This window comes from Vombatus ursinus, unplaced genomic scaffold (assembly GCF_900497805.2).
Source record: "Vombatus ursinus unplaced genomic scaffold, bare-nosed wombat genome assembly UNPS02014818.1, whole genome shotgun sequence".
Lineage (NCBI taxonomy): Eukaryota > Metazoa > Chordata > Mammalia > Diprotodontia > Vombatidae > Vombatus > Vombatus ursinus.
In genome coordinates, this window is record NW_020954596.1 from 67070728 (window position 1) to 67094614 (window position 23887).

Genomic DNA, 23887 nt, shown 5'->3' on the forward strand with positions numbered 1-23887 from the left:
TTGCTTTTTATTTGTATTGATTTTGGATATCCATGGAATATATTTCCATTTTAACAAACCATGTCTTATTTACTATAGTACATATTTAAAATAAAAAACTATTTTGCTTCATTTAGGGAAAAAATGTTCTCTTTGACCATAAGTTTTTTCAAAACAAAAATCCTGTCAGAATTTTATAGAATATTTTAAAGTTTAAATGCTAACCAATTCCCCCCCCCAAAAAAAACTATTAATGTTTCAGTTGTCCTTACTTTCCAAATGTTGAACTCCAACTTTTTGGTATCTCCACCAAAAGCAGCTACAGTGTTGTCTTTGGACCCAAGCTGTATTTTAATTTGGGTGGGAAAGGCTCTTTTTTTTTTTAACTTTTTTTTTTCTTTTTAGGCAATTGGGGTTAAGTGACTTGCCCAGGGTCACACAGCTAGTAAGTGTCAAGTGTTTGGTCTGAGGCCGGATTTGGACTCAGGTCCTCCTGACTTCAGGGCCAGTGCTCTATCCACTGCACCACCTAGCTGCCCCGGAAAGGCTTTTTTTTAAAAAATGTATTTGAGCATTTAAAGTATCTTGACTAAATTGTCAGATTTTATCAATAAAAGAACCCATACTCTATCTCCAGAATGGAATTAAAAACTAAAACTAACTTCTCTCTCAAGAAGAATCATAGACTTACAGATTTAGTGCTAGAAGGGACCCCCTCATTTTATAAATGAGGAAACTTACTCAGAGAGCTTAAGTGACTTGCCCAGGGTCACACAGCTAGTAAATATATGAGGCAGGATTTGAACCCTCAACTTCCCAACTCCAAGTGCAAGGGAGTGAATTCCAGATGTGGTGATATGCCTGATGTATAGACAGGGCTTCCATTTAACCACTTTACTTTTTGTTACTTCAGTGATTTAATACTGCCTGATAAGCATGTGGTAAAGACAAAAAAAGGTAAATAGCCAGCATACCTGCCTATATGGAACAGTCCCCTAAATGTGTAGGACTTGGTGTTTGTTGAATTGAACTGATTTTTTAAAAATGTCTTTACCTGTTTATTGGACATATTCTACTCCCAATGGATAGTGTGGTCTGTTTCACAGCATTGGAAGTTTAATTCAAAAAATATCCAACCTGCATTGTGCTGTAAGAGAGAAAGGACTCGGTATTTCAAGTTAAGAAATTATTTCAGATAGATTATTTGTCTCAGACTCCATTACAAGTGCAACTATTATTCATTTGTTCCCCCGAGATGTCAGCATGTACTATACATTTTTAAGCAACTGTGTACCTGCAGATATTTTCTTTCTTAAATAGTGACTTATTGGAGAAGAAAGAATTATTACTATTTCCGCATGCTTATATTGCTGGTGAGGCAGTGTAGTACAAACTGAGAGTTTGTCCTGGGCATTGTCATTAGCTGGATTTGTATCCGGAGGATTAATGTTCAAAGCTCACGCCTGTCGATTACTAACTCTCTGATACTGGGAAAAACATTTAACATCCCCAGAACTCCTCCACATGCGTAAAATGAGCGGATTGGACTAAATGACCTTTAAGGCTTCTTCTAGCTCTAACTCTGTGATCCTGTGTTTGTAGGTGACTTTGGAATGAATAATTTTAGTAGATTAAATGGGCATTAAGGAAGGAGTCACTGGCAGTAAAACATTTTGTGATACTAGTTTATTTTTCCTTTATGTTAAGATATCAATTATTTTCCCTTGCACAGATTTCCTAAAGAGGTTTGGCAAAAGTGATTGTTAAAAGCTGAAATTTTTTTTTAACAAATAGAGTTTAGAGGAAATAACTGAACTTTAAGCAAATTGAAGCCTTTTAAAGTTTGTTTTTAGTTGCAAAAATACTGATAAAATTAAAGATGATTATAATATAATTAAATCTGGTAAAACTCATTAGACCAAATATATTAATCCACATTTGAACCCAACCTTTGATTCAAATTCACATCTATTTTAGGAGAGATCAGAGTGGCTTTTGTCCTGTATAACAACTTGGGGCCTTATTTGTCCACGGAGAATGCCAGTATGAAGTTGGGAACAGAGGCCATGTCCACCAATCATTCTGTCATCGTCAATTCCCCTGTTATTACAGCAGCAATAAACAAAGAGTTCAGTAATAAAGTTTATTTGGCTGATCCAGTAGTGTTTACTGTTAAGCATATCAAGGTAAGATAATAGCACATGTAAATTTATTTTGATTATCCAGTTTATTCACATTTTTATTTCCCTTACAAAACTAATTTTAAAATTCAATTTGCTTTTTTGATTTCTCTTATTCTATACTCTTTGACAAATCAGTAGCTATGGATGATACTGCTGCTGAATCTTTTTTTTTCCCTTAGGGTGTTTATTTTGGGGAGGACTTGTTTCTTTTACATTTTGTATCAGAAAAATTAGTTGAGCATTAATTTGGCTAATAAATTTTTTTAAAAGAAAAAGCTAAAAATATGGAAAACGTATAGAAAATTATTTTATTATAATTCTTATGAATGGTATATATATGGTAGGACTTCAGAAAAAGAAGATAAACTTCTCATGACTGTGTGATATTAATACCAAAGTTAATTGCCAAGAGCAATTAATTCTCTACTTTGCACATAAATGAGTGGACATAGTACTAAGACATTAAAATTTGTTTGTAGTTGTAATAAATCAATAAAATAGATCTAATCTGGTATTAGAAAAATAAATGATCCCATTTATCTTGGACTAGATGAATACCACTTAAAAAAAATACTTCAAACAAAACCAGAATCCTTAGGGTAAGAAGTTGGATTTGGAATATGTCCTCTTAATTTATATCATTTAAAAGTTATTTGCTTTGAAAATTTCTTCCTTATAGCAATCTGAGGAAAATTTCAACCCTAACTGTTCATTCTGGAGCTACTCCAAGCGCACAATGACAGGCTATTGGTCAACACAGGGCTGTCGCCTCCTGACAACAAATAAGACACACACTACGTGCTCTTGTAATCACCTAACCAACTTTGCTGTATTGATGGCACATGTGGAAGTTAAGGTAAGATACTACAAAACAATAGAATGATAGGGCTAGAGAGAACATTATAATGCCATCTGATCCATTATATATTCAGAGATTTCATCTTAATCACAATACAAGAGTCCATACTATCCTTGATGTTGGCTTTCCAAAGAGGAATCAGGAATGTATCACTGTGTGATCTACTTTTTCCCACTATTCTGTTCAGGAATTTCTTTCAATTGTCTAACTGGTATTCTTCTGCTGATTCTTTGAATAGTCTTCTCTCATTCTCTTCATAGTAGATCTGATCTCTTCATGAATTAGAAAACTGGTGCTGAGGAAGCCACTTTCCTCTGTTTTCTCAAGCATTTTGTTTTCCAGAATAAATACCCCTAGTTTTATAAGCTTTACCTAAAGAGGTTCTCCATATTTACTATCAATTTTGTTACTCTCTTCCCTGAATCATCCAACAATGTTTTTGTTTATCTAAAGGATCCTTAGGTATGTAAGATAAAATAGTGATATCTTAGTTGTTTTCTGAATGAATAAGGCTGTTGGCAGAAATTATAGGTAAAAGGATATTGAATAACAGCATTATTTAATTTAAAAAAATTTAGTAAAAATTTATACAGTTTGATGAGTATTTTAAAAGGCTAGTTGTTTTTGTTCAATAGAATCGTTTAATTATTTTGCTCATCACTATGTTATTCCTGATGGTGGGATCAATTTTATAGAATATCAGGCTTAATCTTATATTCTTTCTGTGGCATCTCTCTCTACTTCTTTTCAAATATGTCATTCTTTAACTTGTATACTAAAGTTTGATTTATTTTACAAGAATCATTTGTTATAAAACAAAATGAGTATGAAGCAATATCCATTAGTTAAGATTTCAGAACATTATCAAAGAACTTTTTAAGAAACTTTCCTTTTTTAATGGATTTTTATTGATAACTTTTTTTTATATCAGTTACATTTCCATCTGGATCCTTCCCAGTTATCAAAAAGTATAGTCATTGTTGTTATTTTCTTTGCATAATTATAAATTATTTTCAAGAAAGTTGTACCAGTTCATAGCTCCATCAACAATTTTAGTGGTCCATCTTTCCAAAACCCCTCCAATGTTGATAATTTCTATCTTTTGTGATCTTTGCCAATTTTATGAGTTTTGGGTAAACCCTCAGGGTTGTTTTGATTTACATTTCTCTTACTCATTGATTTTAATGGAATTGTTAATTGTTTACAATTCTTTTTTTTTTGAGACCTGTTTGTTCTTACTCTGTATTTATCTATTCAAGAATAGGTTTTGGTCTTAAAAATTTATATTTGTTTCCTATAAATCTTAGATATCAGACCCCTATCACAGATATTTGATTTTTTTAAAAGAGTTTTTTCCCCAGTTCACTATTTTATTTCTCTTTTTATCCTAGATAAATTTATTGTATAAATTTGTACAGTTGTACAAATACTGTATAAAATTTCAATTTCATAAAATCAAAATAATCTTATCTTTTACAATTGATTCTTTCATTTGGTTAAGAATTTACCCTTTACTCATAGCTATTAAAGTCACATGACCAGCATCTCTACAAATTTTTTTTAGGATATATTTTTAAAAATTTAGATCCTATATCCATTTTGAATTTATTATGGAATATGTTGTAAAATGTTATTCAAAACCTCATTTCTGCCAGAAAACTTTTCATTTTCAAAAAAGGTGGTTCTTTCCTAGGTAATTAATATTTAAGGAATATCAAATATTGGGTTGTTATACTTCTAAACTTATAGTTGGATCCCTTCTTCTTTTTAAATATCATGTTCTCTGACTCCAGACCAAAGTTTGCCATATTTTAATGGGAATCACTTATTTTAGGGAAAAAATACAAGTGAGAAAATTATGCAAGTTAAATAAGCTTCTAGAAGTATTTTCAAAATTTGTTTTTGTTTTTATTATTAAAAGGGCACCTTTTTCTAATAACTCGTTTGTTTCATGTATCCTATAAATTTCCAGGGGGTATTATGTGTCCCTAGATCATTTAGTCTAATATTTTATTTTACTGATGAAAAAGTTCAGAAATCCTAGAGCTGAAAGGGACTATAACGCCATTAAAGCTAATCCTCAGGCGAACAAGAATACAAACAATCTAGCCACTGCCTAAAGACCTTCAGTGAGGAGGAACTTCCTATTTTGTGGGCAGCCCATTCTCCTTTTTGATAGCTATAATTGTTAGGATGTTTTTTTCTTATGTCAAGTATCTTGGTAGCTTCTGCTCTTTGATCTTAGTTTCATTGCTGGTGCCAAGCAGAAGCAAGACTAATACTGCTTCCACATGCTAGCCCTTTAAATACTTCAGAATAATTACATTGCCTCTTCCAGGACCCTCCATTTTGAGGGAGTGGCCAAGTCAACCATGTTTACTCCTTCACTCTTCTCCCAGATGTGCACCTGACTTCTAGAATTCTTCTTCCTCCCTTCCTACCTCACCCCTACCTTTCCTTTTCAACTCCCATTTATGCTTGAATGTAAGCTTTTTGAGGGCAAGAACTGTCTTTCTGTCTTGCATATATTTGTATTCTCTCTGCCTGGAACATAGTAAGCACTCAACAAATGCTTCTTGACCTGACCTCAAAAATATTGTTTTCTCTAGACTAAACATCTACATTTACGTCAACTGTTATGCATGTTGCATGAATTTGAGAACTTTCACCATCCTATTTCCATTATTCTCCTCTGAATGTACTATAGTTTATTGATGTCTTTCCAAAAAGGTAATACTCAAAACTAAACTATAAATGTGATCGGACCAGGGCAGACTATATCACTTTCCTAGTTCTGGACCCTATGAATCTCTTAATTCAGACTAAAATTATGTTCTTTTTTTTGCTCAAACACGATTAACCACTATTAATTTTTGGCCTCTAAGACCCACTCCCATCCCCAGTCATTTCTAGATGAAGAGCATGTTCTGTAGCTGTGACTTCTCCATCTTCTACTGCTAAAGTTGTGTGTATGTCTGTATGTTTTTTTTTTATCCTAGAAGAATATTTTATTTGTGTCCTTATTAAGTCTTTTTAGTCTATGTGGACAGTAGTCTAACTTGGGAAGATCTTTTAGGCTTATGCCTCTCTCATTCAACCTGTTAGATATGTCCCCTACCTTTACCTCATCGGCAGATTTCCTAAGCATGCCACCCATACCTCTATCCAAATCACTGAAAACTATAACAAATCTCTGCAGCCTTCCACAGGAGAGCTTCTTCCATATTGATGAGCAACCTTTTTTGACTACAAGTAGGTCCCAATGAGTATGAATAATGACTCTCTGGGAATAGTTACGTATATTAAAATTTCTACTATTAGAATTACAATTATGTAAACTATAGTGTTGTTATTGTTGAGTCATTTCAGTTGTTCCTGACTCTTCATGACCTCATTTGGGGTTTTCTTGGCAAAAATATTGGAATGGTTTGCTATTTCCTTCTCCAGCTCATTACTTGCCTAGGGTCACACAGCTAGTAAGTTTCTGAGGCCAGATTCAAACTCATAAAGATGAGTCTTTCTGACTCCAGGCCCAGTGCTCTATCCACTGTGCCACCTAGCTGCCCATAAGATATAGTGGCTGGTTCTAATCCAATTGGAAATATGCAGTGCAAATTTGAATAATGTACCCACTTTAGGAGATTTCTTATTCACACTAATTGAGATTTATCTCTTCTCTTTAGGTAATTCTGAATGCATCTAATTCAGCACTTATCTAGCCCATCTTCATGTCTAAAAAAGTGGCATGAGATATTTTGTCAAATGTTTTGCTAAATTCTAGGTAAATTATATTTCCGTGTTATCCTTATCTATCATTTTTTAACCTTGGAAAAATAAGAAATGAAGTTAGTCTGGAGTGACTGTTCTTGATGAAGCCCTATTGAATTTTTGTAATCATAGCTCCCTTTTTGGATTTTTCACTAACCATTTATGTGATGCTATGGTCTTGATGGGTTAGTAAATTATAGCAAAAAGAATCAAATCTGGCCTGCCTTTTTTTCCATAGGGACTGCTAGTAAGTTTTGTCTTTTTTTTTTTTTACATTGTAAAATACAATACATTATTTAAAATGTAAAAATTCATTCCTAGCTCATGGGTAATACATTTAGCCTGTGGATCATGGTGCCCTTCGCTATAGAATGTTGCTAGGAAGCAGTCAAACTCACAGTCCTATGGTTTGAAGATTGCATTATCTTCCTTGTTTTAATAATCAGGACTGCATTTGTTCTTCTCCAATTGGGGAACTTCTACTACTCCATGTAATTCTTCCAGTGATCCCAAGGAGCTGACTTATTTTTTTTTAAATACCATGATATTCCTGATAGTGTTTTATGACAACAAACCATAGAATTCCACAATCTCAGAACAGATTTAATGGCAAATGTCTTTTGAGGTGGTTTAAATATGCATAATGGGTGAAAGAAAGCTACAACATATTATTAGAGATGAAGTGTTCATAAGAAATGATATAAAAGACTTAACCAGGGACATGTGTGGCCAGAAAAGTTAGAGTAAAGGAAAACAAGAAGGCAGTCTGAGTGCTACACTCCTGTTTTTGAAACATTAAAATAATAAGATGCATATCTACCATACTTTTATTGGAATATAAGACTTGAATAAGAATCTGGTAGGATAAGAGGGTCTCATGCCATACACCATACCACTGAAGACAGAGCATTCAGACTGACTAATGAGATCTCAGATCCATAATTATATTAAGGTTAGAAACCAGTTGTGATCATCAGTATATTCCCAAACATTCTAACACTGTGTGAGGGAGGTCCTACTTCTGTGAGCTCCCTTACCATATGCAGTTTAATTTTTTTCTTCTTTTCATTAAATGCCATCCACCATTTATCTGTCTCAAACTTCTATTCACTTCAATTTAGTCAGGTTTCATTATAGTTGAAGAAAATTCTAAGGCCAAGGAAGAGTTCTCCCTTTTATTCTATTCTGAAATCTGTATCTAGGCAACTAAAATGATAAGTTAATTAAATATTTGCAACTACATTGCAGTCATTGACTCGGGTTTTGGTAGTCAGCACCTACTCAATTAACCCACAGTGCCTCTCCTCTCTGATCAGAGGACTAAAGGACAGAGCACTAAACTCATCCCAAAGGCCTCCTTTATACAAGGCTCACAACCCTCCCTGTAAGTGCATTTTCTATCAGGAGCTCTGACTCCCCAGAGATATGTGTCTCCTGGTCTCCTTCTATCCACCCCCCTACTCCCACCACTTTCAGCTTCCTTTTGTGTGTTGTCTTCCCCCACTAGATTGTAAGCTCCCTGAAGACAGGGACTCTCTTATAATTTGTATCTCCGATACTTAGTCCAGTACCTAGCACATAGTAAGTGCTTAATAACTGTTTATTGAATTGAATTGTATTTGATGTTTACCTTATAATAAGGCAGAGCCACTCAATTGGCATTATTTTTTAGGGAACATTAATGGCAAATTGATAATGTCTTATTACACTCAGATAATTTCATTGAGAGGACTAGGAACAGTCTAATCTTATTAATTGAGAAAGACCAAAAAGAAGTCTCTTTGAATAAAAATGGCTTAAAATTATCTGTATTTCATTTTAAGTATGAGAAAATAGTTTATGTAAGAAGGCTGATCCTTCAGGCAAAGTACTTATGAATTATCCTGATTACTTGTTATGAGAAAGCAACTTACTTTATACTGTCTCTTTCTCCTCTCCTGTTAACAAATATTTCAGAATGGATATCCTTCATCTATGGTGATTTGTGTTGCTTAATACTTTGTACTAAACCTATCTACTTCTTACTTTAACAAGTGAATTTCCAATCTGTCTCATAGAACAGTGAAATTCTGACAACTTTATAATTTCAATAGAAAACCCTACTTAACTAGCTAAGAATAGCAATTTTTACAAGTTAAAAACATTTTGTGTCAATAAAGTATTAAGGATTTGAATTTAAGGTAAAGATTGGTGTCTGATTCTATCAGGTTCAGGTTCATATTGTTTCTATATGTTACCACTTGTCAGAGATAAGAGGGAAAAAAGGTCTCTTTCCCCCAGCAAATGATAGGTTATACATGAAAGAACTGACTTTTGGAAATTTGGGCTTTAATCTGAAATACTTTTCAGTTCACAAAGAAATATTAGTGGGAAAAATGCAGGCTAAAATTTGAGGTATGCAATGTGTCTTTTCAATGTGGAAATCATTAGATATTCTATACCAGGATTTTTCAAAGCATGGCTATCACACTGGTCAGTTCTTCACTGAATCTTTAGAGTTGAAATGAATTTCACATGCTATATAGTTCAGTATGGACCTGAACATGAATCTCTATGACATACTTGACAAGTATCTATCAGGCTGTTACTTGAATAACTCCAGTGAGGGGGTATCCAGTACACCAGACAGATAGCCCATTCTTCTTTTGGGTAGCTCTTTGTTTGTTTTTCCCATTTATCAAAAACAAATTTCCCTCTGCATCTTCCAGTTCTGCCTTCCTCATGAATTAGTAGATTCCTAAAGTATATTTTCTTATTTGGTCTTCCTAGTTTATTGATGAAGTCATAATTAAACTGAAGGACTTCAGTTTTTAAGGGGAAATGTTTAAAATATTAAACTATTCTGCCTGTCTATAGTGGAATATATTCCCTTCAGTTCTATGTAATCACTTATTACCTCTGAGTAAAGATTAATGTGGACAGTGCTTCTTTTAACCCCATAAAAACCATTATAAAATTATGGAGTTTTAATTATAGCCACTTAAGGGTACAAATGTATGTATTCTTAGTAGGAGATTAAGGTTATGTGCTATTGTATAAAGAGAATTCTTTAGAAGTCCCGTGAGTTATGGATTGTATTTTAATTATTAGAATAGTGAGGTAAAGCTCTGGCTCATTCCTTCTGTGATTGATAGACGTCTAGTTTCTTAATCAGTGTAGCTATATATCTCTGTCTTAAGTGGTGGAAAATATCAATTACTGACCAGACAAGTAGTGATTTATCTAAGGGTTTTCGACAGGAGTTTGTGGGATCAATTCCTAGTTGAACAGGGAAGACTGCTCAATCGAGAAGAAAGATTTTGTTTTTAATACACTGACTATATAAGAATTAAATGACCCCAGAGCCACATTAATTTGCCTTAATCCACTGTGTATTTGCTATAGATGGATTCCTAAATTTCAGTGAACCTAAAAGAACTCAGCGTATCTTTATACTTCTTCATTTCTATATTGCCACCTTTCCAATTATTTTCTTCCCTTTCCCAAACCCTCCCCATCAAAAAGCCTTATGCAGGCAACCCCCACTTTTTAGGAGGTGTTGGCTCTAATTAACGTTATTCAGAAGTTGGAAAATGAGTTATCATTTCTTCCATGCTAGGCAAACTCAATGGAATTTTATAAATAAATACATGAAGTCATGTTGGTTTATTTCATTCCCCAGATGAGCTTTTTCAGGTGAGATGTTACACATCATCATGAATTTTTTACAGTTACAAATGCCAGCAAATGTTAATCTAGAAATTCTTAACTAAAAAATCCACACTGATTAATTCCTACAAATGGCAATTAAAAGAGAACTAGATTCAGCTGCTGACTAAAATATGATGACACATCTGTTCAGAAAAGTAGCAAAAATAATACCTTGTTAAGAAAACTATAGGAATAATGACCATCGAAATCCCATGACAGGTATAAAATTGCCATGCTTAATCACTGGTTATCAAACTGCTAACTTTCAGCATGCTTAATATATCATATAAAGTACCCTATAAAATGTGCTATTTTCATAATTTTTAGACAAGTTAACAGTGAAAATGAGAGTTTTGCCCTAATGTGTTTCAAGACCATAAAATAAGTAAAAAAGCTCTGTTACACTGTCTTAAAGTGAGTGTTCATATGATAAAGCTCTCCACAAAAATATTGTTAAACAAAACAAATGAGCAGCAACAAAAAGTGCTTTATGAGAAATTCATTAAAAAATACTTTTTTTAAAGACACACAAATATCTGTCCAATATTTGCATGTCGTGTGTGAGAACAGATAGATGAAAGCTCAGTTGGATTTGGCAGTCTACAAATGCAAATTATTACTCAGAACCCTTTACCAAGAGTTTCTGTAGCCTGAGTTGATAGAAGTGCCAATAATAACTATGCATTATACTATAAACAAAAAAAAGCCTTATTTTTTTTAAATGTTTATTCTCTCTGGGGCCTTTTTCTATAACTTTTATGTTTTAGGACTAGAAAAGTCCTCTTGGGAAGAATGAAATTAGAAGTACTCTATCCAGTAGAATATTATTTACAGATGGGATATTAATAACTATTTTTTTGAAGCTTATGAATAATTAAATTTTACTTAAACTTCACAAATTCAACAATAGTTAACGGACATTTATTAAGCTCTTTTGCCAGGCCTTGTACTGGGTGCTAATGTAAGAGTAAATAGGAAGTGGTCTCCACCTCAAGGAGCTTATAGTCTAGTAGGGAAGATAAGATATATGCACAATTATAAGTTATATTTAATACACATAGGACAGTAGGCATATGATTCAGTAATTATTGATGTTTTCTCAATCACTTTTTTTTTTCAGTAGTAATAATATCTATGGCTTCCCCCCCCCCACCCCAGGTCTTTATTATTTTGTTCTCCTTCAGATCTTTTGAAAATCAATCTCTCAGTGTCCTCAAAATTGTGTCATATCCAGTATGAATCTTCTGTGTGTAAATTTGGTCTAGTCCAATTGCTTTTCCCTTTTGTTTTCTTTAAAGATATAGATAGATATATCCAAAAGAATAACAACATTTTAGAGCTAGAAAGGACCTTCATGATGTCTAGTCAAATGAAAAGGAATTTAAAAAGCGTTGAAGATTTAAAATGAAAAAGAATTGCAAATTGGTTAAAAGTTTATTGAATTTGAATAATGGGAGAATAAAAAAGAGGTTCTGCTACTGAGGCAATTGTATTAGATGAGGTCCCTTCCAGTTCTAAATTCTGTGATCTAGGAGTCCACCAAGCATACTAGAACCTGGATGAGAGAAAGTACTTTGTAGTAGATTATGCTCTTAGGGGTTGGACAATCATGTTAGTGGGCAGTGTCTAGGATGTACTTTGCCCAGGACTCTAGACATATAAATCAGATATCCTGAAGATTTTGTCTTAACTCTTTGTTTTTCTGTATCCTTATGCCTCTAGTTTCTTGCTGGATTTTTAGCACTTGTGCTTCTGAATGGGTCCAATTCCTGGTGCTGAGGATATACATGGGTTGATAGGTAAAATTAAAATTCATTCCTGTACCGAATTGTGAGCTCACTATACTGGGGTATCCTGAGAGTTTTCTCTGGCAAATGTAGAGGGTCACTTGTGGATTAAAGCTCCTCATGAATCAAACTCTGTCCCAGAAAGTTCTGTTCCCTACTCTGGTTCTGATCCATTGTACTCCACAAACCTATCTATGCATTTGCTGCTGATGAGCTAAAGTGAAAAAATAGCCCAGGGCAGCTTAGATTTTATTTGTAATAGTGTGATTAACCAGTTAACCAGTCAAGGAGATTTGGAGATATTTGATCTGAACACTTAATCTCTGCATGACTCAGAGTGAAGGACACCTAGTTTTGATGTCTCTTTGATCTAGTATATTATCTCTCAGATTCAGTGATAGGCTTCCTGTTTTGGTGCTTTTTTATATATAATAGTTCTGCTGCAGTGTGCCCTAGTCAGAGAACATCTAGTGTATGAAATTTAGTTTGTAGCACCTTCTGGAAAGGCTTTGGCATGGAGGTGCCCATTCATGGAGGGTGACCAGGATAGGGAAAGGACTTAAAATCATGCCATTCACTTGAAAGAAATCAGGATGTACAGCCTAAAGAAGGAAGGTACAAGAGGTGGCTTCAAGGATTTGAAGGTTTCTAATATGGGAGAGGGTTCACACTTGCTTTACTTGGCCCTTGGGGAAGAACCAGAAGCAGTAAGAAGAGAAGCAGATTTTTATAGTACATAAATAAAATATTCCAAACTATTAGAACTGTCCAAAAGCAAAATGGGTTCCCTCTTGGTGTGAGTTACCCATCCCTGGAAATCTTGATGTAGAGCCTGAATAACCACTTAACCAGGTCAGGTATATTGGAGAAAGGATTTTTGCTCAAGTGTGGATTGGAAACGAGGTGGTTTCTGGGGTGCTTCAAAACTCTGAGTTTCTCTGATTCGGTGAGACAGAGAGTAGTTGAGAGTCATCCATGTCAAGGTAGTATGTGAAAGTATGGTAGTTGATCCGAAAGGGGGGGAGTGAAGAAACACAAGAGGACAGCACAGAACCCATTGAATTGTCTATATTAGCAGGACAGGAAAAAGAAGAGGATCCATTGAAGGAGAGAGAAATTTCCCAAAGGGCAAAGATTCAATCACAGCTCTCTAACTTTGTGTCTAGTCTTTTAAAATTCATTCTTTTTTTCTGTCTCTTGCCTTCTGTGGGGCAGAAAAGCTACTGTTCTGAATGTTCAATGACTGTTGCTTTGTTCTGGTATTCATGTAAAAAAATGTTTGAAATTGTTCAAAAGAGGTTTTAGTCCTTTGAAAAGGCAATGTCAGGAGAAGCCAGTTTGGCTAGCTGTCACTAATCCTTGAAGAAGCAGAGGGGAGTAGACTCTTTCTATTGTGTGCTAAACAACCTGAGCTGGAGACTTATAAGGAATGCATTGGAGGAGACATCGACTCGTGCGTCCATCAGCCAATAAAATGATGCCAACTCTTTTTGGACAAAAGTGAAAAGGGAGGGTGCTGGATAGCCACATTTTCTCTGTGCGTTCAGTTTGAACCATGCAGAATACAAGGACAAAGAAGAGCTTTACTCCCATAGCTAAACCGAGAAAGAACAACAGCCTAAAAGGACAGAAAAGTTCTAATTACAGCAGTGAGAAAAATGAAAAGTAAAGTAGACAGAGTTTTTCTGGATCTTTTCTTTACCGTTATCACATTCTACCTTTGAATGACACATAGGGGGGTGTGTGTGTGTGTGTGTGTGTGTGTGTGTGTGTGTGTGTATTTCTGGACCCTTGCTATTACTTCATCTTTATATCTCTAGACCCAGCTCGTTGCCATTTACCTATGAAATCTTCAATATTTTGTGGGATTACGTTGAGTAAAATGAATTCAGTTGAAGTATTTATCATGGAAGCCTCAAGCCTAAAAGTAGCAAAAGTAACAGAACTATCTAAAAAGCTACTGGGCCATCCTGAGAATAAACATTTCTAAAGAATTCCAATATAAAGGTAAAAAGTATATTAGGAATCCTAAATTAAGGTAAATTAAATTAATCCGAAAGTAAGTAGAATCTTAGATTTTTTTTAATGGATTTTAGAGGTTACCAATCAGGAAACCGAAGTTCAGAGAGGTTGACAGAACATACATCTAGTAACTAGTAAAATTGGGAATGAAATTCCAGCCTCAGACCAAACACTTGACACTTACTAGCTGTTGTGACCCTGGGCAAGTCACTTAACCCCAATTGCCTAAAAAAAAAAAAATTGGGAATGGAGCCCAGGTCTTCTGAATCCAAAAGACCTCCCTATCTCTTCCCCCTTGCTTCTTGGCTTCCTTCAAATTCCAGCTAAAATCCTATCTTTTGAGGCAGCTAGGTGGTGCAGTGGATTGAGCATCAACCCTGGATCAGGAGGACCTGAGTTCAAATCTGGCCTCAGACCATTACTAGCTAGCTGTGTGAACCTGGGCAAGTCACTTAACCCCCATTGCCTTTAAAATAAAAACAAACAATAAATAAATAAAATCCTATCTTTTGCTTTTCTCTAACCCTCTCAGTTCAAGTGCCTTCCTTTTGTTGGTTATTTCCAATTTGTCCAGGATATAACTTGCTTGTATATAGTTACTTGCATGTTGTTTCCCCCATTAGAGTGTGAGCTCCGTGAAAGCAGGGACTATCTTTTACCTTTCTTTGTGTCCCTAGAGCTTAACACAGTACTTGGCAAGTAATAGGAACTTAATAATTGTTTGTTGACTGGCTCACCAATCCAGTTCTCTTTCACCTATACAAGTAGAAATTATGACGGGTAGTCAGCGACACCCTTTGCTTTTGTATCACATTCATTTCTGTATAGATGCCTCCCTCTCCCCTTATAACTATGATTTTACAAGAAAAGGAAAAAAGTTCACCAAAATCAACTCACTGACTGATAGTGTATACAATATTCCATGAACATAGTCCCCTACCTGTGCAATGAAAGGAGGGAGATACATTTTTCTCAGCTTTTCTCTAGGGACAAGTTTGGTCATTATACTATCCAGTCAGCTTTATATTATGATCTTTCCATTGACATTTTAGTCATTGTATATATTGTTTTCCCAGTTTTGCTTACTTTATTCTGCATCATTTCATGGAAGTCTTTTCATTTCCCTCCCTAAATTCTTCATGCATATCCTTTCTTATGTGACAATAAGATAATATTGTATTTGTATACCTATAATTTGTTTAGCTATTCCTCCAACTGATGAGCACCCGCAAAATATGACACAATAAATGTTACAGTATAGATAGGACATTTCTTTATTTCTTTGAAGATGAAATAAATGCCTAGCAGTGAAATCTCCAAGTCAAAGGGTATTCACATTTAATCGTTTTTTTTAGAATAATTCCAAATTGCTTTACAGAAGGTTTGACCAATTAACAGCACCACCAATAATATATTAGTGCCCGTGTCTTTCTGCAGCCCCTTCTATTTTAACCAGTGCCATATTTTTCTTTTTTGGTTACTTGTGCCAATTTACAAGTGAATCCTCAGAAACATATTGATGTATATTTCTCTTATTTTTATATGTACATTTATTTTATTTAAAAAAATATTTCAATAGGATGAAGTGTGAGGAATCATACCTTTACCATGGCCTCTGGAAGGAGGGATTCTGCAGAACAAGATTTCATATGGTTGTTAATAGCTTATAATTTTTCTTTTCAGAATTTTTTCCCCATATCCTTTGAGCACTTATCTATTGAGGAGTGGCACTTGCTCTTATGTATCTGTGTTAATTCCATATTTATCTTGGATATCAGACCATTCTCAGATATTTGATAAAGAATTTTTTTTTCTGAAGCAGTGTTTTCCCTTCTTACCTTAACTTCATCCAGTTTATTTCTTCAAAAGTTTTCATTTTCATATAACATAAATCATGTTTCTTTTTTTTTAATAAGGTACTTTATAAATGTCTACAAATGCCATTTGCTTTCATGTTTGCCTTAAAGTGCCATTTCATTTCCTGTGATTCTTTATGTGCAAGAGGTTACATGGAGTAATGGATAGAGAGCTGACCTCCAAGTTTCAAGAGAACCTGGGTACAAGTCTTGTCTGTGATATATACTGCTTTTTTTGTGACTTAACATCTCACTGCCCCTAGATACCTGGGTAAGACAGTAACTTAAAGAAGAATTACCAAGCAATGACATGAGGAATTTATCAAGGGAGAAGAGGGGTCCCTAGACCAATAAAATCACAGTGCAGATCAAATTTCTTAAACACATGAGGCTTTTGTTTTGTTTTAGTCTGGCCCTATAATTTCGTAGTAGTGTAGCACCAATACAAATCAGCAGCTCATCTCCAATTTTAGAGATTGCCTTTGGGAGCACTGAGAGGCTGAGTTGTCTACAGACAGTCATATAGCTACTAGGGACGCTAATCTTCCTGACTTCATGGCCAGCCCTTGTTGCCATTTTTCTTCCAGCATTTATGATCATTTATAGTAACATTAAAATTTTATTTGATTTAGAAAAGGACAAAAATGGCTGCTCTTGAGTGGTTATCTCTGATTTCTCAATTATGGATCATACCTAAAGAGAACTGAATATTATAAAACATATATAGTAGCCCAGAGGGGCAGGTAGGTGGTGCAGTGGATAGAGCACTGGCCCTGGAGTCAGGAGGACCTGAGTTCAAATTCAGCCTCAGATACTTGACACTTCTTAGCTTTGTGATTCTGAGCAAGTCACTTAACCCCGATTGCGTCACTAAAAAAAAAAAAAAAAAATAGTAGCTCAGAGTTTGAATGAACCAATTCCAAGTATAAACAGCTGAGATACCTCAAGTTCAGTTTCACAGGGATGTGGCTGCTTAGTCAAAATTTTACATAGAGGGAATTAATAAGTTATAGACATTTTGGAATGATAATAGAATCCAGACCAGGAAAAGGAACTTAAACATAATCTAGCCCAAACTCTTTATTTGACAGATAAGTAAATTAAAATCCACAAGAGGTAAAGGAACGTGCCCAATGTCATGCAGATAGGATTATGTTATGGACCTGGCCTGATGTCTATTCTATATCCTATTGCACTCATTCCTTCCTTCCATGAAACAAATAACATGCTTTAGTGGCACTTTCTAATATATAGAGGAATATACTTAAAGTTTTTAATAAAGTACCTTAAATCCTATATTTTTTGGTATATTGGTTTTACAAATCTCTTTCTCTTATCTAGCACTTTATTGTTTAAAAATTGCCTTTCTAACAATAACTATGTGAGCAAGCTACTAGCATTCTGGGTTTTCAGATAAGCATTTATTTTCTGGGCAGTGACCCCATTTGAACTTGGGCACCGTGGAAAGCATATTGGAGTTGAGATCAGAGAACCTAGTTTGAATGCTGCTTCTGTTATTTAAAACATGTGTGACCTTCAAGAAGATGACCTTTAAAGTCCCAGATCTACAACCTTTTGCCGTTTTCTCAGGTTAGGTGACTTACCGATGCTGCATAGCTAGTTAGGGCCATTGCTTGATTTCTTGGTCAAGTCTTCTGAATCTAAAGGCAGTGATCTTTCTACTGTATTATGCTGTTTCTCTATCCATTTAACTTATTCAGTTTTCATAGTGCTCATCAAATTGCTAGGCTTATGGGATCAAAATGCAAATTGTTTGGTACCCTCTTGTAGAAACCCTTAGTAGTTCACTGTTTCACTTGTACACTTTGGGAACCATTTCCTTTGTCAGTGACAGTGTTAGTTTCAAGCCAACTTTAATTACATTTCCACTGTGATTTTTGTGAAGCACTGAATCAGTTTTTTTTTTTTTTGTAAATGCCTTGTACACCTCCTGTAGTTCTTCCCCCTACTAACATTGTAATTCTTTTAAAAAAAAAAAAATGCTTGGCATGATTTTTTTTCCCTTTGAAAAGCTTCTCTGCCTTAACTTTGGCCAGTGTGGTTCTCATTAGATTAGCTTTGTATCCTTCCCACTGTCTCCATTATTTTTTTCCTCCAGTTACATTCTAAATTTATAGCATTCTTTAGTATAACTATATAGTTTCCTTCATTTATTATAAACTTAACTCTCCTTTCTGGTGTTTAACATCTTTTCTTTGTATCCTAAGTGCCTTCTAAATCAGTATTTCAAAGTAGAATTCTTTTTTCTGAAGAAAACCACCAATACCAAACCCTCTTTTGTATTAAAGAAAGATAGTTATTGCTATAATCTACACAGATTGGTTTATGAAGGGAGAAAAGTGTTTTCAAAAAGGGGAAAATTTGAAGGTTCAAAGTTAAGTTTAGTTTGCAAAAAAAACAAAACAAAACAAAAAAACAAAGAGTTAAAGCTCAACAAAGGCTTGGTGGAAAGTGCCATCCATAAAAAAAAAACAAACAGAAAGAATAATTCATAAGCATTTTTCTTTTTTTCATTAATTTTCTTTTTTATTATGAACTTGGTAAATATCAACATACATAATGTTTCTGTATAAAAGGAAAAACAAGACAGGATTGTATGTGAAACTGGGAACTGTTATATAAAGTTTGTTTTTTTCCCCCAATACATAGAGTCTGAGGTATTTTTTCTTTTGCATATTTCAAATTTATCTTGATAGTTCCCACACTGCTCTGCTTTTCCCTCTCTACTTGAGGACTTCTTTTTGTTCTCTTTATTTTTTAAATGATTTATGGACACTTCTTTCTTTCTATCTCTGCCTTCCCCTTCCCCCCAAAAGCCGTCTCTTTGTTACAGTAAGTATAGTCATGCAAAACAAATTCACATGTTGGTCTTCTTTGAAAATGTATGTATTATCTTTTAGTCCATTTTCAGTAGGCTGAGGCTGTTTGTGGGGGAGGTAGGACACAATTCATCATCAGTCTTTTGGAATCTTAATTGGTCGCTGTGTTGATCATAGTTCCTAAGTATTTCACAGTTGGTTTTCTTCATAATCCAGCACTTAGCAATGTGGCACTTAATTAATGTTTATTGATTAATAATATTGTGATCACATATAAATTGTTCTCCTGCCTCTGCTCAATTCACTATTCATCAGTTCAGTCCTCTTAGGTTTTTCTGAGTCAATTTCTTTTGTCATTTCTCATGACACAATAACATTTTATTTACATCCACATACCATACTTCAGTCATTCTCCAATTGATAGATCCCTATTTTTTTAAATTATTTTATTCTGTACTTAAGAAATAAAACCAGTATTCCTATAACATAGTAGAACAGAAAAAAAAGAGATAATTGCGCATATAACTACAAATCTGTTATATCCAACTTGCTATTTCTTTTAAATATATAATAAAATTACCATGTAACTTTCTTCCTGTTTTTTTCTTCCCTCCTCCCTAGAGATGGCTACCATTAGAATCAAGTATGTATGTATACTTACATAAACACACATATATATATATTATGTATGTGGTATATATATGTGTGTGTATATATATGTATATATATATGTCAAAACCATTCTATACATACTTCTATTTATCATTTCTTTCTCTGGAAACAATAGGAAGCAGAATAGAATAAGTGGACAAGAAAGGCATATAGAGTTATCAAAATTTTGGGAAGAGAGCACGTATATGCTATTTGATGTGGTATGAGAAATTTTATACATGAATTCATTCCATTTCAGCAACTTTGTTTTAATCCATTTTAAGTGTTATGATTAATATTTCATTCAACTCATCAATTCAACAACTATGTATTGAGTGCTGACTCATTACGGGAAGAAGGGGGAGGACACAGAAATGAATAAAACACAGTTCCCTGACCTCAAGGAAATTTCTATTGATTTCCTTTAAATATATGATTTTAAGGAATTTATGTAATTTTCCTCTATCTTCAGGTCAATATACATCCAATAGAGGTATTTCATTGACTTTATAATGGAAGTCAGTAGAAAAAGCAGGATCCAGTATACAGAAACATTAGAGAAAATTTCTGTTAATAAATCTATCATTTATATTAAAAGAGATAGAGTGAGATAATGAATAGAGGGCAAGTCTCAAAGTCAGGAGAACAGGATGTCAAGACCTTTTTCTGGCTGTCTGATCCAAGGCAAATTACTTAATGTCTCATTGTGCCAGGCAACGTTCTAAAACCACAACCTGAAGAGCAGTTCTACATTGTTAAGGGAAGGTTCCTTATGAGGCTACCTAACACAGATTAAAGTCAAAAGACAAAGCCCAAAAGAGAGATAGAGAGACCGACAGTCACAACAACATTAAAACTGAATGTTATTTATATTGAACAAGATTTGCCCCAAGGAATAGAGATGGGAAGGCACATCTTCATCCTATTATTATTGTTGTTGTTATTGTTGTTGTTGTTGTTTTCAGAGGTGGGGGAATTTGGGTTTGTAGCATTCCAAATAATGTAAGAAAATAAAAATAATAGCATTTACATAGTAATTTAAGATTTGCAAAGCACTTTACATATATGTCATTTCATCCTTACAACAACTCTGGAAAGTAGGTATTATTTATTATTATTATTATTATTCAGTAATGTCATTCAGTGTGGGATATGTCAGAAAACATGGGTGATATAAAAACAAAAGGTATTAATAAAATGTATATATACATATGTATACATGTGTGTAGAGTAGTTTGAGTCAGGAAGATACGGGTACATAGGTCTGCTTCTGACACCTCTGGACTCTCAGATTAGAAATTTAAGAGTAGGTACTAATCTGCCTTGGTAGAGAGAGTTCCCCTACACTGATGACATCACCAATAGGGCCAAAAAATTAATATATATTATGGGATTTAGAGCATAAGCTCCTGGAAGATAATTGCCATAACTTTAACTGTTCTGGATCCCTACACCAGTTAATAGTCTCACTAACAGGAAATTTTCTGTTTTTAGAATCAACTGAAAATGTTGAATAGGTATAGTGAGAGAATGTGTGATTCCCCTGCGATAGGGAACTCCCACATGAAGAAATTCCCTCTGTCATTTGCTTGGTGCCTTCTCTGCAATTTATTATCCTAGAAAGCTGCCTAGCACACAAGAAGTTAAGGTAATTGCTCACTACTAATTTAGTCACATTTTAACTTGAAACCTTCTTGAATGTCTCAGGAAACACAAACAAATCTTCCTCTAAAGTTCTGGGTCCAGAGATGATAATGAGTTTGGCTTCATATGAGCAATGTTAATCCTGGGAACACTGGAAATTTTAGTATGAGAAGTGGGCTCTAAGGTAGTTTATAGAAAGGACCTGAATTTGATAAGAAGACATGGGTGGTGGTTCATCCAAGTATCTAAGATCCCAAGTGCATCGAAGTATCTAAGTAGTGTTGAGATAAAAGGGAAAGAGAGATCCTTGACACAGTGAACCTCTGAGCACCCCAGAGTTCAAAACATCAACTTTCTCAAAGAATTTCCTGAAAGAAATTAAGAAAAGTCATTTATACTTCTCTTGCTTTCACTCTTCTTCCCATGTTCAGTTTTATCCACAACCAAAAAATAAAGTATCTGGTATTTCTGCTATGCCCAGTAAGCATTGAGGTGGCATATGGGGAGGTGAAAAGAACCAAAGAGGAGAAAAAGGAAGTTGGGGATGTGTTTCTTTGTTATATTTTCCTTTTCATAGTTTATTATTATTATTTTTCAATTATACAGCATTTTTATTAGTTTCTCCCTCCCATTGACCTCCTGCCACACACATACACAATAAAAATTAATTAGTTAAATAATTAAATAAAGCCCACATTATATAGCTGTATAATCTGGGAAAACAAATTCCCACGTTAACCATGTCTGAAAATTTCGTCACTTTCTGCATTTTAAGTTCATCATCTCTCTCAGGAGGTGAATGGAATGTTTCATCCTGATTCTTTTATAAATGATTTTGGATTATTGTTGTATTGATGAGAGGTCTAAAGTCTTTCAAAATTATCTTTCTTTCTATAATGTTATCATTCAAACTGTTTTAGTTCTCACTTCTCTCTACATCAGTTCATAGAAGTTTTCTCAGTTTTCTCTGAATTTGTCCATTTCATCATTTCTTAAGGTACAGTAATATTATTACCTTATATTAATAGACAGTTCATTTAGACATTTCCCAGTAGGAAGGCAGCTCTTTTCCAATTCTGGCTACCATGAAAAGAGGTGCTATAAATATTTTTGAACATTTCTTTATTATTATTTCTTTGGTTTCTTTTGGATATATGCATAGTAGTGTTATAGCTGGTTCAAAGGCTTTCGGAATTTGGTAACTTTCTGGATATAGCTCCAAATTGCTTTCTAAAAATGCTGGAACAATTCACAGTTCCACCAACAGTGTACCTGTTTTCCCACAGCTCCTCCACCATTTGTCCTTTTCCTTTTTTGTCTTCTTTTCCAGTCTTAAAGTAGTGAGGCAAAAGCCCATAATTGCTTTAATTTGAATTTTTCAAATAATTTATGATCTAAGGCATTTTTATATGATTGGTGATACCTTGGATTCTTCTTTGAAAACTTTGAAAATATGCCTGTGCATATTATTTGACCATTTGTTATTGAGGAATGACTCAGTCTTATAAATTTGAATCAGTTCCTTATATATCTTGGATATGATATTTTTATTGGAGAAGCTTGATGCGAAGATTCTAGCCCCCTTTCAATTTTTAGCATATTAGATTTGTTTGTGCAAAAACTTTCAATTTTATGTAATCAAAATTGTCCATCTTATCTTGTGTGAACCTCTCTGTAACTTGGTTTATCATGAACTCTTCTGTCTAAAAACCCCCAAAATTGTCTTATTTTCCATTCCCATTTCTCATGCATAGGTGGGAGGAGTGGAGCCCTCAACCTTAAAACTGGTAGAGTAGAAAGATGCTCTCTAAAGCCGGATTAAGGAAGGGGAGTAAGATATTGGCATGGGTTAAGTAGATTTTTCTGGTAAGCATATAAGGGAAAAGGGAATGTAGAAAATTATTTTTATGGGGCAGGTAAAAGTTGTGAATTCCTAGGAGTTTCTGAAAGCAATTAGATGCTATAAAACTGTTTCCAAGTGTAGTCTGGTTTAGTACTATGAACCTTTGGAATATAGCATTAATTGAAAAGGAATAAAAACGAGGAACAGCTTCAGAGCCACCAGTGCATTTTCTTGAAGATTGTTAGTAAATAGGGTTTTAACATTTTCCAGAATTCTCTCCTCAGTGCACAGTAACCCCACTTCCTTACCTCAATCTTTATCTCCTAATCTTTTAGTCATTTCCACTGCTGACCTCTGTCTGGCTCCCTTTACCACTTCATCATATCACATTTAAATTAAAACCCCCAAATTGTCATTTACAAAGGTATAATCAATTATCTAAATATGTTTTACTGTCCTTGATTTCTTCAGTTGGAATGTGCTTAGTCTGTTTTATCCTGCTTGGAATTTGTAATTGTTTATTCTTGTATAACTTAAGGTTGAGGTATGTTCAGGAGATGTGAGAAATATTTGTCCATGTCTTTTCCAGCTATTTCATATATTTATTGTGTCATCCTTAAAGTTTATCCAGTTGAAAACACTGAACTCGCTTAAAACATGAAACATAAGTTGCCTTGATTCTCCGTGTCCTGCTCTGGTTTTTTGGGGGCATACGCATATTTCACAGCAACAAAGAATTCAGAAAGTTGTTATAAAATGTACGAA

General features: G+C 34.3%; 1 protein-coding gene across 4 annotated transcripts in view; it reads left to right on the forward strand.

Moving 5' to 3' along the window:
* The window catches only part of ADGRL3 (adhesion G protein-coupled receptor L3), a 601096-nt gene that overhangs the window by 454604 nt on the left and 122605 nt on the right, over positions 1 to 23887 (forward strand). For all 4 annotated transcript variants that reach the window (XM_027836482.1, XM_027836484.1, XM_027836486.1 and 1 more), the window contains 2 exons: positions 1957 to 2165; positions 2842 to 3018. In XM_027836482.1, the coding sequence (XP_027692283.1) occupies positions 1957 to 2165; positions 2842 to 3018 (386 nt within the window). The remainder of the gene's footprint in view (positions 1 to 1956; positions 2166 to 2841; positions 3019 to 23887) is intronic.